The following is a 16,323-nucleotide window of genomic DNA, read 5'->3' as shown; positions in this document are numbered from 1 at the left end:
TCCTACCATGACCGGACATTATTCTCATTCCCCTCAGTACTGCCATTGTTTTTCACACTTGCTTTTCCCTTACTGCTGCTGCTGTGTGTGTGTGTGTGTGTGTGTGTGTGTGTGTGTGTGTGTGTGTATCGGGGTGTGTGGTAGGTGGGAACAGTCTTTCTAAATCACCCTCCCCAACTGTAATCCAATTCACGTTCTATTTCTCCAGGAGCTCTTCCCAGCTCCTCCAGTTCACATTTCTGTTCTTTAGCTGCACAGCAATATCTATTAGGCCTTCTTTTCTTTTTGTTTTTGGGCCCCACCACGAGCATGTGGGATCCTAGTTCCCCGACCAGGGATCGAACCCATGACCCATGCCCCCTGCGGTGGAAGTGCGGAGTCCTAACCACTGGACTGCCAGGGAAGTCCCTAATTATGTCGTGTGTGTGTGTGTGTGTGTGTTTTTGCGGTACGCGGGCTTCTCACTGTTGTGGCCTCTCCCGTTGCAGAGCACAGGCTCCAGAGGCGCAGGCTCAGCGGCCATGGCTCACGGGCCCAGCCGCTCCGCGGCACGTGGGATCTTCCCGGACCGGGGCACGAACCTGTATCCCCTGCATTGGCAGGCGGACTCTCAACCACTGCGCCACCAGGGAAGCCCATGTCATGTGTTTTATATTTCCTCACCAAATAGTGTAGAAGCACCTCAAGAACACAGACCTCACCTCATCTGAATGAGCTGAGCATTCAGAAGCTCGCCCTGAATATGTATTCAGTCCATCTGAGCCTCAGTATTGCAGATTCATTAAGTCGACTGGTTTTAAAATGCATATAAAATTTATAGATATCTATATATCTGTCTATATATTTGTAAAAAAAAAAACAAAACCTTCCAGGCAAAAAGTCCGTTGACTTAATCCTGCTCTCTCATTTCTCCACATCGTTGCCTAAATTGTTCTAAACATCCTTTGAGTAGGCCATTAACCAGGAATCACCGTACAGTACAAACGGTACAAAATTGCATGTCATCGAACTAGCCTAAATAGATCAGCATGAAAACTGCATGAAAAAGCCAAATCATTTAATGGAGATTAGACTCTTCTTCAAAGCAATTTCTACTTCCATGAGTAAAGAAGAAAATTTTGATTTTAGGAAGAAACACTTCTGATTTTTAAAATAAAGCAGTGATAGTTCTTCAGTAACTGACTTTTATCAATATACTTCTGAGGACACATCTTATTAGCCAAAGCATAAGAGTGTTTACACTTTTTAAAGCTATCAAAAGTTTTGAAGTATTCCAATAGATATACCATGACCTTGCTCATGAAGAATGAACCATGTACTTTTATGCCATGCTAATAATTTTAAGGAAAAGTGCCTTTTCTTTTGCTACCAAGAAGCACTTTTGTATTCAAGTTTCCTAGTTGTCATAGTGACTATCTTTTTTTTTTTTTTTTTTTTGCAGCACGCGGGCCTCTCACTGTTGCGGCCTCTCCCGTTGCGGAGCACAGGCTCCGGACGCGCAGGCTCAGTGGCCATGGCTCACGGGCCCAGCCGCTCCGCGGCATGTGGGATCTTCCCGGACCGGGACACGAACCCGTGTCTCCTGCATCGGCAGGCGGACTCTCAACCACTGTGCCACCAGGGAAGCCCGTGACTATCTTTTAAGTCATTCATAAATGTGTTATTGGGAACAGAATATTGCAGTACTTTCCATACTGCAGTAACAGGTTCTCCCAAATATAAATTTGCCTCACAGTCACAGATCACCTGATCTTGTTAGGTGTATGATGTGAAAGGAGGAGAGAAAGCATCCACAAGGCCAGCAGCACATAAGGAAAGGCAGTGTTTACCTACACTCCAGCATTACTTCCAATTAACAATCCCAATATCCATCCTGCCACAAACATCTCAAAGTGACAATATTAAAAGCACAAGGAAGGGCCTCTCTGGTGGCGCAGTGGTTGAGAATCTGTTTGCCAATGCAGGGGATGCAGGTTCGAGCCCTGGTCTGGGAAGATCCGACATGCCGTGGAGCAACTAAGCCCGTGTTACTGAGCCTGCGCTCCAGAGCCCGCGAGCCACAACTACTGAGCCCACGTGCCACAACTACTGAAGCCCATGAGCCTAGAGCCCGTGCTCCACAACGAGAGAAGCCACTGCAATGAGAAGCCCGTGCACCACAACGAAGAGTAGCCCCCGCTCACCATAACTAGAGAAAGCCCGCGTGCAGCAACGAAGACCCAATGCAGACAAAAATAAATAAATAAATTTATTTTTTTAAAAAAAGCACAAGGAAAATTAATGCTCTTTTTAAAACACTAATATTGAAAATAAAATACTATTTCTTTCCAGTCACTATGAGGACTTGGTATAATCTCCAACCAAATGGCACTTTCTGTCCGTTGACTTAAGAGACTCCATAACTCTGACCCATTCTCTTTCTCATTTCCTGCTAAAATCAAATCTTTATCCTCCGAAACTATGTAAATTTCTTTAGGAATATCTGCTTCCTATATGGAATAGAGTTTAAGACCCAACTCCCATAAGCATTTAGGAAACTGTAAAACATATCACAACTCTGAAACAATGTTATCTGAGACAGCTTCTGGGACATTCAATCCTTTAGGACTGATCATCTTTGTGAACTCATTTTACACTCTCCAGAGTAAACATTCTAAAATGCAAGCCTGATCCTCTTACCATTCTTCAATGGCAACCCACAGCCTAATGGATGAGGTTCACATCCCTGGAAATGCAGTGTATCCTGTGCATAACCTTCCCTTGCCTAACTTTTTAAATTAATTAATTAATCTATTTTGGGCTGCGTTGGGTCTTCGTTGCTGTGCGCGGGCTTTCTCTAGTTGCGGTGAGCGGGGGCTACTATTTGTTGCGGTGTGCGGGCTTCAGTACTTGCAGCGCGTGGGCTCAGTAGCTGTGGCGCACAAGCTTAGCTGCTCCGTGGCATGTGGTATCTTCCCAGACCAGGGATCGAACCCGTGTCCTCTGCATTGGCAGGCGGATTCTTAATCACTGTGCCACCAGGGAAGTCCCTTGCCTAACTTTTTAATTTCAAAACCTACACTCAACCATACATATCTACTTACATCCCTTACACTGGCCATTCCAAAACCACTTGCATTGGCCTCCATACGCCATCTCTTTCCTCTTTACATCCATTAAATTAGGCCACGGTTTCTCATTCTCAGCACTACTGATGTTCTGGACCAGATAATTCTTTGCTGTGAAGGCCTGTCCCGTGTACTGTGAGACATACAGCAGCATCTCTGGCCTGTACACATTACATGCCAGAAGCACACTCTCCCCCACCCCTCTCCAGTTAAAACATCCAAAAATGTCTGCAGAAATTTCCAAATGTCCCCTCTGGGGCAAAATTACTCCCAGCCAAGAACCACTGAATCAGAAAGTCACTGAATCCCCTAGATGCCCTGCATACTCACAAGTCCCTTAAGAGCCAAGTTCATTGCACATAGGCTGCAGGGTCATACGACTCAAACCACAGCAGTTCTGTTCACAACACATCGTGAGCATTTCCTTAAAAGCAGCCATCTCTAGGTCAAGAGCAGGGAGGCTAATGGTCTACGACGATGTTCTTACACTGGATAATAACCAGTCAACTCAATCAGACTTACTCTAGGCCCCCAGTTTCTAGGAGTTTAATGGCAAACATACTAAGACAGACAAAGACAGAGTTGCAGAGAAACTAGGAGTCATGTGCAATGAATAGAAATTACATGTCTTAGACACACATGGAGAGAAGACACCCGAGAACAGTGGGTCTGGAGCTGCCTCTGGGATACAGAATTACTGTTATACTTTTCTTCACCACGAGGTCTAATTATGAACCTGATAAGGTTCTCTATGGTCCTTACTCTCCATGTATGCTTAAATAGCTCAAAAAGGCATAGGATCCAACTTGGAAAAACCTAGGACAACTTGACCCACAAAATAAATGATAGTAAGGAATTATGATCCATAGAACGAAATTCATAAACTGTTCACCATTTGAGGGTGAACATAAGTTTTGGGAAAAGCCTAGCAAGACATTCTGAGACAAGTCTAAAGACTAAAGAAAAGAATCATGCTACATAATAGATTTTGGAAAACAATCAGGAATAATTAGAAAGTGGTGACATAAATATTCCTTTGGATCTTGAAAACTAGCTCTGAAAGTAAATCAAAGATGTCTGGAGCAAAGGCAACCTTATAGGGTAAGTGCACTGTCACGTCAACATGTCTAACTGAAACCAAAGGGCCGAAGTTCTGTAAACATGATCTGTAACATTCCTTGCATAGAGACATCACCATATACCATCTCAGGGTGCTCCCGAGACTTAAACGACAACACGTGTAAACAGTCTGCCACAAGAGCTGGCATTAAATGCTGGCGTCTTTTCTTTCCCATTACTAAAAATCTTTAATGATATCCCTCATTGCCAAAGTATGAGCCTTGCCTCACTCAATATTAAAATGCAATTGTGCGTCATAGGAAATAAATATATTTAAATCAAACTTCAGTTTGGATTTTCTGACTCCAATGCATATAATCAGCTCCTTAGGGCACAAATCACACTGACCTCAACTCCCTTAACTCCTAGAAATTCAAGAAGTGATTAAGACATTGATTGACTAGTGCTGCCTAGGCAGGAATGCTCTGGAAGCAAAAATCACTTTTAAAACTTCTAGAAAAGTTAAACCTTTTATCTACATGTGAAAGTCTGGACTACTGTATTAAGTGAAAAGACATTTAAAATGTGCATTAAGCTACCTAACTGGGCTTTTACAAGTTTCCATTTACACAACTTTTGCATTTTATAAAAAGAAAGACTGTCTTTCTAATTTGCATTTTCACAATGGCATGTGTAGCCATAATATTTTACCACTAAAAACACATAGCATAAATGATACCAAAGACTAGGTGTTTAATAGACTTAATCCTTCAGAAACAGAACCATGTTAACTAATGTCAGTTTTAATAAGTACCAATACACAGATATTTAAATATCTTCCACAACTCATACTTAAAATGGCATTTAATGGCTTATCATGTGGGCAAACAAAGAGCAATATTTAAAAATATAATCAAATGTCTTTACGCTCACATTTAGAGAAGTTTACCATAAACCATTATAAAACAAAAAAAGAAAATTTAAAATAAAACTTCACTGTTTCAAGTCTTAAACAAGCCCGAAATGCATAAGGAAAACCAGACTGCTCCTTCTGGGTAAGTGTTGCTTCATTTCTAACACTCCTCAGGCCCAGAGAATTAAACTTCTGTGGAGGCGAACCTCTAATGACTGCAAGCTTTCCAACACTTTGCTGGGAGTCTGGCAGCTCATTCGAGTACAATTAAAATGTTCTAAAAATACACACACACAGAATATTCATGAAAGCTAGTCTTACTAGCTTTGAAATGTGGTGCTCTTTCTTACTTAAGAAAAATGCAAGAGGTTAATTTCTAAATCTAGAAGACTGCACAGGGTTACTGAAAACGCATATACAGACTCTAGCACGATTTTTCTCCATGAAGCCATTTTTAGTGTAGATTCAATTAATTCCTCTTCTATGAGGCAGCACCCTAAGAACGTGGATGACCACGGTCAAGCTTAACTTTTGCTCTCTAGAAACATCAGTGACTTTAAGGCTGAAAATAAAACACTTCCCCCTACTAAAGGGAAGAGAGTAAAACAGGCCAAAGAAGAGTTTCTTAAACTGCAAACAAGCTGATCGTACACAAAATTTTGAGTCAGGCTTTACTTGGAAGAGAAGAGCCACAGATTTCATCAGGTTCTCAAAAGCTATTATGAGCCCCGAAAGATTTCTCACCTATTAAATTAGCAAGCTGGACTAAACAATTTCCTCTCTCAATTATACATTCTAAAACACCATGCTGACTTTGCACCTGTCCTTGTTTTTACCGTAAGGCATGATGAATAAATGACCCTTTCATAAAATCTAGTAAAACTTGTAAAGTAATACTATATATTACACATATTGGTAGAAATTGTGATCAGCAGACACTCATGATAGCATACAAAAACAACAAAACAAATCCAAAAGTTAGCTATGACCAAAAGCAATGAAGTTTACAAAGTGACTACTGCAAGTAATATCCTTGACTCAATTCTGAGTCAAAATACCGCAAAGCAAAAAGTTACCTGACTTCACTAAATACCAGAAATATACTCGGGGGATTTTTGGCATCTAGGCAAAGGTTATTAAAAAAAAAAAAAAAAAAAAAACTGAATGAAATGATGGGTCCTTCAGTTCAAGATTAAGGTGATGTAGTATCATAATGGGGGCTATTTGCTTAAAAAAAAAAAAAAAAAGGTTTCTCCCTACTAAGCTTAATATTTTCAAGACTAGTTGGTCGTCACTTGCCTTGAATATAAAACCGATACACAGGTCAACTGGCTTTTCTCCTTATACTACTCTCTAGAACAGAAAGTAGCAAAGGTGGTAAGAGGAATGCACGTAGGCTTCAATTTACACAACAGGAATTGTGCAGAATGTACATTTTTCCATGCAAAAAATCAAATTATGACCATTTTATACCCGGCTGTCATGTCTAATCCACTCCTAAGCCTCTCCTAGCTTCAGAAATACTGGGGCACATGCATTGCCATCTAGGACAACTTTGTGTCTACAGCTTTGATTGTATCTCTGAAACCCCAAAATCCGTAAGAGTCTCTTCTAGTAATCTGCCTCTAGGAATCCATCCTAAAGAAAGGAACTGATCCAACGATGTTAAAATCTATATGTAGCAAGATGATCAGAGGATAAAAGTATGAAAAGCTGGAAACAAGCCAAATGTCCACCAATACGTTAGAGAAATTACAGTCTATCTAGCCAATTGACCATTATTCACTCATTTAAGTATGAAATGTGCAGATTATATAACACGGAAGAGTATGATTAACGTGAAAAAAGCAGGATACACGATTACACATAAAAACCACGTTATGTAAAAACTATGTGGGGCTTCCCTGGTGGCGCAGTGGTTCAGAGTCCGCCTGCCGATGCAGGGGACACGGGTTCGTGCCCTGGTCCAGGAGGATCCCACATGCTGCGGAGCGGCTAGGCCCGTGAGCCATGGCCGCTGGGCCTGCACGTCCGGAGCCTGTGCTCCACAACGGGAGAAGCCACAACAGTGAGAGGCCTGCGTACCGCAAAAAAAAAAAAAAAAAAAAGTGTATATATGTATTTAAATTGCATTAACAAAACTTATTAGGTGGTTCCTTTTAAGAAGTAGAGTGAGGTTGGGGAAGCAGGGCAGATGTGAAAATAACTTTCATTCTCTGCATTTCCCTGAATTTTTTGCATTTTTCCAATAGAAATATACTGATTTTACCTGGGTAGTTTTCTCTTAAAAGAGAGACAAAAACATGTGTATATGAAAATATTGATAGGAATACTCAATTACGAAAACAAAGGGCTAAAATGGAAGGATTGTGCATTTAGCTTTTCCTGTATTTTCTAAACTTTCTGCAATGTCATATACATTTTTTTAATCTATAAAATAACCCTGAGTCATCTTTTTGTCAAGCATATAATCACTCCTTAACCTATTATTTCATTTTTCAGATCCTACTCCAAGTATAATTTTACCGCATGACCTATTATTACACAGATTTTAGAGAAACCCCAGGTAAAACTGAATCACTCTAAAACTTAAGAAAGATTTTTTTTTGACATAACCTGTTTTTCTTATTAGTTATTTGTCCTGTCCCTCATTATCACTGAAGCCTTTCCCAAAGCCTGACCACAGGTGGCTTATACCGTAGCTGTGGAAAGTGCGGGATCTAGGATCACACTCTCTGGATATGAACCCCAGCTCCGCCACCAGCTGCATGATTCATTTCTCTTTACTTCAACTTGCCCACTGCTAAGTGGAAAATGCACTAACTCTCAAGGCTGCTATGAAGATTAGTGAAGAAGACTAATGTAAAGCACAACATAATGCCTGACACGGTAAGCGATTAGCTATTATCTATTAGCTAATTAAGCTATTATTCTAAGCACTGCACAATACGTGACAAAATATATATTTTAATAATTATTATAATCAGTGGAAAATTCATTTATAACAAAATGAAACTAATTCCATACAATGTTTATGTTCTATGCATTACTCCAACTTAGACATCAAAAGAATAAGGAAACAAAATAGTTCGCGATAACGTCATTTTTATCTCACCTATACTTTACCTTGCATAATTCACTGAGAGCTAAAATTGTTTTTCTTAAGCATCTCTTCTCCTAATTTTCAACTGCCATCATTACTAACAGGATTTTAGTGTTTTCCTTCAGTTTCCCATTAAAAAGGGGAAGGTATTATTTAAGGTCAGGGGAAATTGCCTACACCATGGATATCAAAATGGCAAAACACAAACTTTACTTGAAGAGGGATATCTAAATGCTTTCTTCTTTCTTCCCACTTTTCAGATCACTCTTTGAAAAAAAGGGTTCGTTAAATAAAAAACAAAGATTAAGCTTCTCCCGCCCCCCTTTTTAAGGGCAGAGATATATCTGCTTAGATGAGGAATCGAAGAACAAATGAAAATACCTTTCTATACCTGGACTCCAGCTGTACTGAAAAATCCCACTAGTTACTCACAGTCTGTTAATTCCTGATTGGGATAAATCTTCCATTACTTGAGATAGATCAGCTACCCACACTTCAGAGGTGTGAATTTATCTAAGAGGACAAAACACTGTTGTCTGGATTTTTATTATCTACAAAAGGATGTGCATGCACTGGCAGCAGAGTGAGAATTAAAACCGAACTGTTCTCATCTACATCAAGGAAAAATTCAACCATATGATTTTTCTGCAGCAATTTGAGAAGAGATTGTTTTAAGTAAGTACAGTTGGGGCATTACAAAGAAATGAATCTTCACTAGAAAATGTGATGCTGGAAAAATAAAAGATACAAAATAAATATTATTAATAGTATAGTACCCGTGAAAAAAACTTTAAAAAAAGTGAGGATGGGAACCTTCATAAACTCTAATACGGCTGATATGATGAATGCACTCCAAGGGGTTGCCATGTTCCCCAAGAAGGACCCACAGCACGTGGGCATCCCGAGGCTGGCAGCGGTCCCAAAGTCTGGAAGTACTTTACCCCCAAAGCATCAACTGCTAGCAATTTTTGAGTCTGTTTTGTCTCTGCCCATGACAAGAATCAACTTGTTCCAAAATTCCACTAAGTATGTTTCTTTTATGTTAAAACTCTGCTGTTTCTGGGAAAGCTAAAAGCTAGAATTTTTTACACATGTGGACTAAAGCTATAGTTGGACCTTTCAGTTCCTTAACAGAATAAATATATATATTTTTTAAAGAACTACCACCCTGCTGCAGTTTATTCTGAGAAAGTCACTCTGTTTTTCAAAAAATTAAAAAAGTAAACCTTGTTTTTCTATACAATTTAACTTAAAAGTTCAAGAACATTTTGTTTTTAAGAAGAAAAACAAAAGTCAAGCATTTAATCTAAATTAATTGCGAGTTCAAAGAAAACTACTTAAGGAAATAGTGATGACTTCTATTTACGAATGCTTTTTTCTAGTCATCCCATCTACAAATACCTAGGTTGTATATTTTTTAAAAATTGATAATCACGCTATCACTGTTAAGTATTAAATACTTAAAACTTCACGAGACTAAATCCTGATTTCTTAGGCTTCTCTTTAAATACAGGTGAAATGATTTGGGACATCTTTATTTAATCCCCTGTGAAGCTATACTACCCAACTGTATGTCAGCCTCACACAACGAAGACAAATAGTTTGAAATCCCGGACAAGAAAGAGTACAAACCATGACATTCTAACACACCTGCCTCAATTATATAAAAAGTGGACAGAAAGTGAGAACGTCTCTAAGGTCTGAGATAAACAGAACTTATATCATGCGGCCTAATTGATAACAAAGTTACTATTTTAATAAGCATCATTTCCCTTTGAATCATTTCACTTACTTTACACCAAGATTTCTGAATCTCAGCATTACTGACATTTTTGGACCCAGAGAATTATGCTGTGGCTGTCCTGTGCACTGCAGGATGGTTAGCAGTTTCCCTGGCCTCTACCCACTAGATGCCAGTAGAATCCTCACCTCCAGTCAAGACTCCAGACAAAGAATGACTCCAGACATTACCAAGTGTTCCCTAGGGGTAAAAGTGTGCCCACCTGAGAACCATGTCTTGACACTAAAGAAAACCCAAGAGTTAACATGGATAAAATCCTAAAACGTGATTTTATTTGAAGTGATTTCATAGAGACATAAAATACATCAATTAGTTGTACTAACCAAGTCAGACCTTGTAAATGGAGACAATACTACTAGGAAGATGTGATCATCCATTTTGAGGGACGCAAAGATTTCAGGGACATCGTTTTCACAACATGAATGCTAACTGGCATGTGACACCCCATTGCTTCTTCAATCAAGAAAGTTTTCAAACCCATAAAGGATAAGCAGGGGGCTTCCCTGACGGCGCAGTAGTTGAGAGTCCACCTGCCGATGCAGGGGACACGGGTTCGTGCCCCAGTCCGGGAAGATCCCACATGCCGCGGAACGGCTGGGCCCGTGAGCCATGGCCGCTGACCCTGCGCGTCCGGAGCCTGTGCTCCGCAACGGAAGAGGCCACAACAGTGAGAAAAGATAAGCAGGGCCCCTTGAAACTCTAGCACAAGTATCAGAATGGGCTCATTGACTGTTCATGATGAATTGCCTATAAATTGTTCAATCTCTATCCTGTGTCAAAGATCAGACTAACTAAAATGAAAACAACAAATCTGAGTAGGAAGTAACCAGAAAAAAGAACATTAAAGTCAAGGCAGACAGTCTAAAACTTTGTACCGGGACAACTCATGAACACATCTTAGCTCCTTTCTCTTCACCTAAGCAAAGCTGTTCTTAAGAATTTTCAGAAAGCAGATAATTTTTTAAAAATCATTTTATGGAAAAAATTCAAGATGGACACTGTCCATTTAAAGGTTTGCATTAATCTTAAGAACAAGAAAAACCTCTTAGGCTATTTCAAAGCAAGATTTCATCTCTCTTTAAACTTACAACATAAACCAACCAAAAGACAGACTTGAAGTTTAAATATAAGTCCCCTTATAGTACAAATGTTGAATCAGTGCCTAGAAAACTACAGCTTTTAAGGATACCTGGCAATCTGAAAATATAACATCCAAAGCTGTGTCTATCAAAATGAAATCTCCAATTTTTCCAAATAAACATTTTATTTCTAAGTTTTAAAATATCTCTTTTCTTTGCATGTGGGAAATAATATTTTAACTTTTATAAGACATAAAAAGTGACAAAAGCGATACCAACATTTTATAACCACATGCCAAAATTTCAACGATTAACTCAATGTTTTGATTTCTTCAGTCTAATTGAAATCAGTCTTGTTTTCTTTCTCAGTGCTTGAGTTTCTGCTTCTAAGCAGACATGAGAAAGAAGCAGTGGAAATCAGAACAGCAAATTCTGGATTTCTGACGGCAACTATAATCTTTTTTCCTTCTGAATTCATTAAAAACATTTTCTTCCTCACTCTTCTTTCTTAACATAGATTGAAAACATACTACAGAGTTTTTCTCTTGCTTAACATTTTCCCATGTCTTTAAATATTCCCCCAACACAATTTTCAATGCCCACTACATATAAATTCTATGGTCAAATCATTTAACTGTTTTTTACTTTAGAGATTTTAAATTGTTTCCAATCTTTTGCTCTTAGTGCTGGGATGAAAATTTTTGTGCATAATTATGTTTGCATCTTCGATTATTTAGGATAAACTCCTAGAAGTTAATTTACTAGTTCAAATAGAAAAAATATTTTTGAGTTGTACATAATAAATTGCTTTCGATAAAGATTGTGAAATTTGCACTTCCATCACTGAGAATGCCTATTCACTGCACATTAAAAAATAACAGACATTTTCTGTTTTAAAAAAAACCTGTCAATTTTAAATATGAATATCTCATTGCAAATATGAATATCTCATTACCTTAATTCACATTTTTATTAGCGAGACTGAACTTTTTTTATGCTTGCGATTTATAATCCTATCTTCTCAAATTGTCTGTTTGGCCCTTTATCCACTTTTCCACTGTAGTGGGTTTTTTTTTTTCATATTAAACTAGTATGACTCTACATAAACGCATATAACCCTTGCTTGACATCTAGAAATTTTCTTTAAGTCTTTTTAAAAATTTTTTTCTTTTTTTCTTTTTTGAATTTTATTTTTATACAGTAGGTTCTTATTAGTTACCTATTTTACACCTATTAGTGCATATATATCAATCCCAATCTCCCAATTCATGCCACCACCACCCCTGCCCCCACTTTCCCCCCTTGGTGTCCATACCTTTGCTCTCTACATCTGTGTCTCTATTTCTGCCTTGCAAACCAGTTCATCTGTACCATTTTTCTGGATTCCACATATATGCGTTAATACATATTTGTTTCTCTCTTTCTGACTTACTTCACTCTGTATGACGGTCTCTAAGTCCATCCACGTCTCTACAAATGACCCAATTTTGTTCCTTTTTATGGCTGAGTAATATTCCATTGTATATATGTACCACATCTTCTTTATCCATTTGTCTGTCGATGGACATTTAGGTTGCTTCCATGACCTGGCTATTGTAAATAGTGCTGTAATGAACACTGGGGTGTATGGACATCTCGAAATGTTTAATTTTTATGTCTAACAAATCAACGTTTCCCTCTGATTTTTCCACTTCTTTACTACTTAGAAAATCCTTTCCCATTTCAACATAACTATTGACATATTTTCCTTTCATTCTTGTGTCTCATTTTGACACCTATATTTTTAAAACACCTGGAATTTCTTTTTGGTATGGTTATGAGGATGCTGATTTAATATTTGGTAGCATGAGAGCCCATTAATCATTATTTCCAAAATTTTCCTGCTTATTTTTCCAGATTAACTTTTAAAATCACTTTGTCAGGTATCGCTCCCCTCACTCCAAAACAATCTCCTTTACATTCTTATGGAAATTGCAATTAAACTATAAATAAAAATCAGGAAGAATGTATAGAAGAATGTTGAGTACTAGGTGCTATCACGCATCCTTATCTTGTACCTGACTGTCATAGAAATGCTTCCTGTAACTCATCTGTTTACCAATACGTGGACTTTTTGTTTCAGATAGGAATTTTTCTTTTTTTATTGTATTAGAGAATTCACCTCCCATTTTTATTACTAAATCTTTAACTGAATATAGATTTTGTATTTTGTCAAACGCCTTTGCGACATTTTGGGGGGACTGTGTATACTCTCATGCTTTTTCCTCTAGATCTCATGTATAAACGGGTTTCTTAATAGTAAGCCATCCTTTAATTTCTGTCATAAGTCTACTCATAACAGCATTATTCTTTAATATGTTGGTGATTTCGATTGCTTGTGCTTCAGGTAACAAGTTTACATATGAATATTTCTAGTCTGGAGCCTTTTAAAAGACAATTTTTTTGAATACCTATTAAAATTTCAGTGATTTCTATTTCAATTAGCTGTTCAACTTCTTTATTTTACTTACATTTCCCCTGAACAACATTTATTTGTAGATTTCCAAATCTGTTTCAGTTTTTAAATCTTTATTGAATTTCCTATTTATATGCCATTTATGTATTCTAATTTGCTTCAGCTTTGATTTTCATTTTTCCTTTCATTAGGTATCTTAAATATTTGTCTTTCCCATTTCCTGTCTTCACTGTGTCCACCAAAAATCAGCTATTTGATTTACCAAATCTCCTTTCTGTCTTGTGGTCTAATTTTTTTTTCACTTATTTGCAGGGTGAATCTCAAGATGTTTTGTGTTGTGATGTGCTATTAACTCAATTTGTAAAGTGTCTATTTCCATTCACACTGTGAACCTCTCTTGGGGCAGGCTGCTATGAAACATTATGCCTTCTAACTCTTAATTTAATTAATTAGAAAAGCCATTGTAAACTCACTATAATCTACTGGAATTTTCAGAACGTATTTTTTAAAATGTTGTTTATGTTTATGAAAACAACCCAGTAACTAGATCTGGTCTTAGAAAATTAGAAATTAATTGTGTTTTTCCAGAAGACACCATTCCAGTGTTTTATATTATTCATTCTCAGCACTACACAAGCCAAACACTTCAAAATAAATTATGTTAGAGGGAAGAAACAAAATGGAATGAAGAAACAAATTGAATGCTGGAAACTATAGTTTAATACAATGTAAATCTAAACAACTTAACTTTATTGAAATTAGGAAAAAATACATTTTAGAAGCCTCATGTTTCTTTTTAGGAATGATAATCTGATTGTTATGAAACTCAATACTTGTATAACTGCTATTCATGCATTCCTGCAATTTGCTCAATTTTTTTTAGCCTATTAGATTCCCTGGTATATTGTTACCATAATTTGGCTTGCATCTTCCTGTGTAATTTGTGTACATTTTTCAGAAATGCTGCTTAATTACCTCTATTGTTTCCTATGAAACTCAAATGGACATTCCTATAAAAGAACATTCTTTGAAATGCATTTTCTATATTATACATAAGTAGGGAGGAAAGGCTTTTCTGAAAGCATTAAATATCTTTTATTTTTACTTCTGTGATTTACCGAAACCCATAGACTCTACTGGTCAACAGATGTTCTTATTCTTAACTAGAGAATATCCCACTTAATGTAGGAAGCCTCTTCAACATACACTCTTTCCTCAGAAGTTTACATTTCCCTTCTGGTGCAACCACTGTGGAAAACAATATGGAGCTTCCTCAGAAAACTAAAAGCAGAATTACCGTATGATCCAGCAATCCCACTCCCGGGCATATACCTGGACAAAACTGTAATTCAAAAAGATACATGCACCTCTATGTTCATAGCAGCACTATTCATAATAGCCAAGTCATGGAAACAACCTAAATGTCCACTGACAGATGAATGGATAAAGAAGACGTGGTATATATATACAGTGGAATACTACTCAGCCATAAAAAAGAACGAAATAATGCCATTTGCACCAACATGGATGCAACTAGAGATTATCATACTAAGTGAAGTCAGAGAGAGAAAGACAAATATCATGATATCACTTATATGTGAAATCTAAAATATGACACAATGAGCCTATCTCTGAAACAGAAACAGAATCATGGACATAGAGAACAGACTATGGCTGCCAAGGGGGAGAAGGCTGGGGGAGGGATGGAGTGTGAGTATGGGGTTAGCAGATGTAAGCTTTTATATATAGAATGGATAAACAACAAGGTCCTACTATATAGCACAGAGAACTATATTCAATATTCTATGATAAACCACAATGGAAAAGAATATTTTAAAAAGTATATATATGTATAACTGAATCACTCTGTTGCACAGCAGTAATTAACACAACATTGTAAAGCAACTATACTTCAATTAAAAAAAAAAGAAGAAGTTTACATTTCCCTTCCAATAGCCATAAGAAGTATATGATAGATTTCTCTAAATTTACTTTTGAGATATTTGGGTAAAGAGGCAGGTAAGCCACTTACATTTTTCATGATAAAGGCCAACACACACAGGCCTCTCACAAGTAGGACTGCTAGAATAACTTCTAGGGAACTATGAAATTCATATTAACTATGTAACCACCGTGGTACGGGGAGAGTTTAAAAGTAAGACAGAGAGTGTGGGGCTGGAAACATCCTACCTGCTTCCCGTCCAGCGTGCAGAGCCTCTTCACCACTCCTGAGTCCAGTTTAATGGCTTCGGTGATATCTGTTAAGACCTGTTCGAAGGAATGAGCAGTCTTCTTATTCAGAAGGATCCGCACTGCTTTTCTAGGCTTCACTCCACTTCGAATCACAGTCACTAATTTGGGTTTGATGAAATCTTTACTTTCCTTCACTTCACTCTTCACTGAGGAGGGGGCAGCCACGGCTCGGGTGGTCCCACCCTTGATGTTCACAGACCAGTTTGGATTAATGTTTTTGGTGTAATCAACTTTACGAAATGGTTCATTCGACGCACACACGTAACTCTCACCTAAAAAGCAAAAATCAGTTTTATCAACGTGGTTATCCCCACCACAGGAGCGTTTTGTATGAAGCAAAAATGCTAGAAACCCATTAAGTGAATCCTCAACTTAACAGGTTTGGCATTCTACCCACACCCCTTTCTTTTCAATAGCATCTAAGTTGGTTTTGAGAGAACAGCATACATTAGAGTGAAATGCACTGGACGAAGAAACTACAGATCTGGGTTTTATTCTGGTCAAATGTCACCCTGGATAGCGCAGCGTAAGGGATCTTATTTTCCCAACCAGG

At 37.9% G+C, this 16,323-nt stretch overlaps 1 protein-coding gene across 15 annotated transcripts in view; it reads right to left on the bottom strand.

Annotated features, from left to right (window-relative positions):
* The window catches only part of DCLK2 (doublecortin like kinase 2), a 156,864-nt gene that overhangs the window by 121,489 nt on the left and 19,052 nt on the right, over positions 1-16,323 (bottom strand). For all 15 annotated transcript variants that reach the window (XR_003435024.1, XR_003435025.1, XR_003435023.1 and 12 more), the window contains exon 2: positions 15,708-16,042. Coding sequence is in view for 12 of the 15 variants with exons in the window: in XM_027117150.1 (XP_026972951.1) it covers positions 15,708-16,042 (335 nt within the window). In the remaining 3 variants the exon portion in view is untranslated. The remainder of the gene's footprint in view (positions 1-15,707; positions 16,043-16,323) is intronic.

The sequence above is a fragment of the Aethalodelphis obliquidens genome, unplaced genomic scaffold (genome assembly GCF_003676395.1).
Source record: "Aethalodelphis obliquidens isolate GAN/ISIS:26980383/991018 unplaced genomic scaffold, ASM367639v1 scaffold17, whole genome shotgun sequence".
In the NCBI taxonomy this organism is placed as follows: Eukaryota; Metazoa; Chordata; class Mammalia; order Artiodactyla; family Delphinidae; genus Aethalodelphis; species Aethalodelphis obliquidens.
This window is presented reverse-complemented; position numbering and strand designations above follow the sequence as displayed.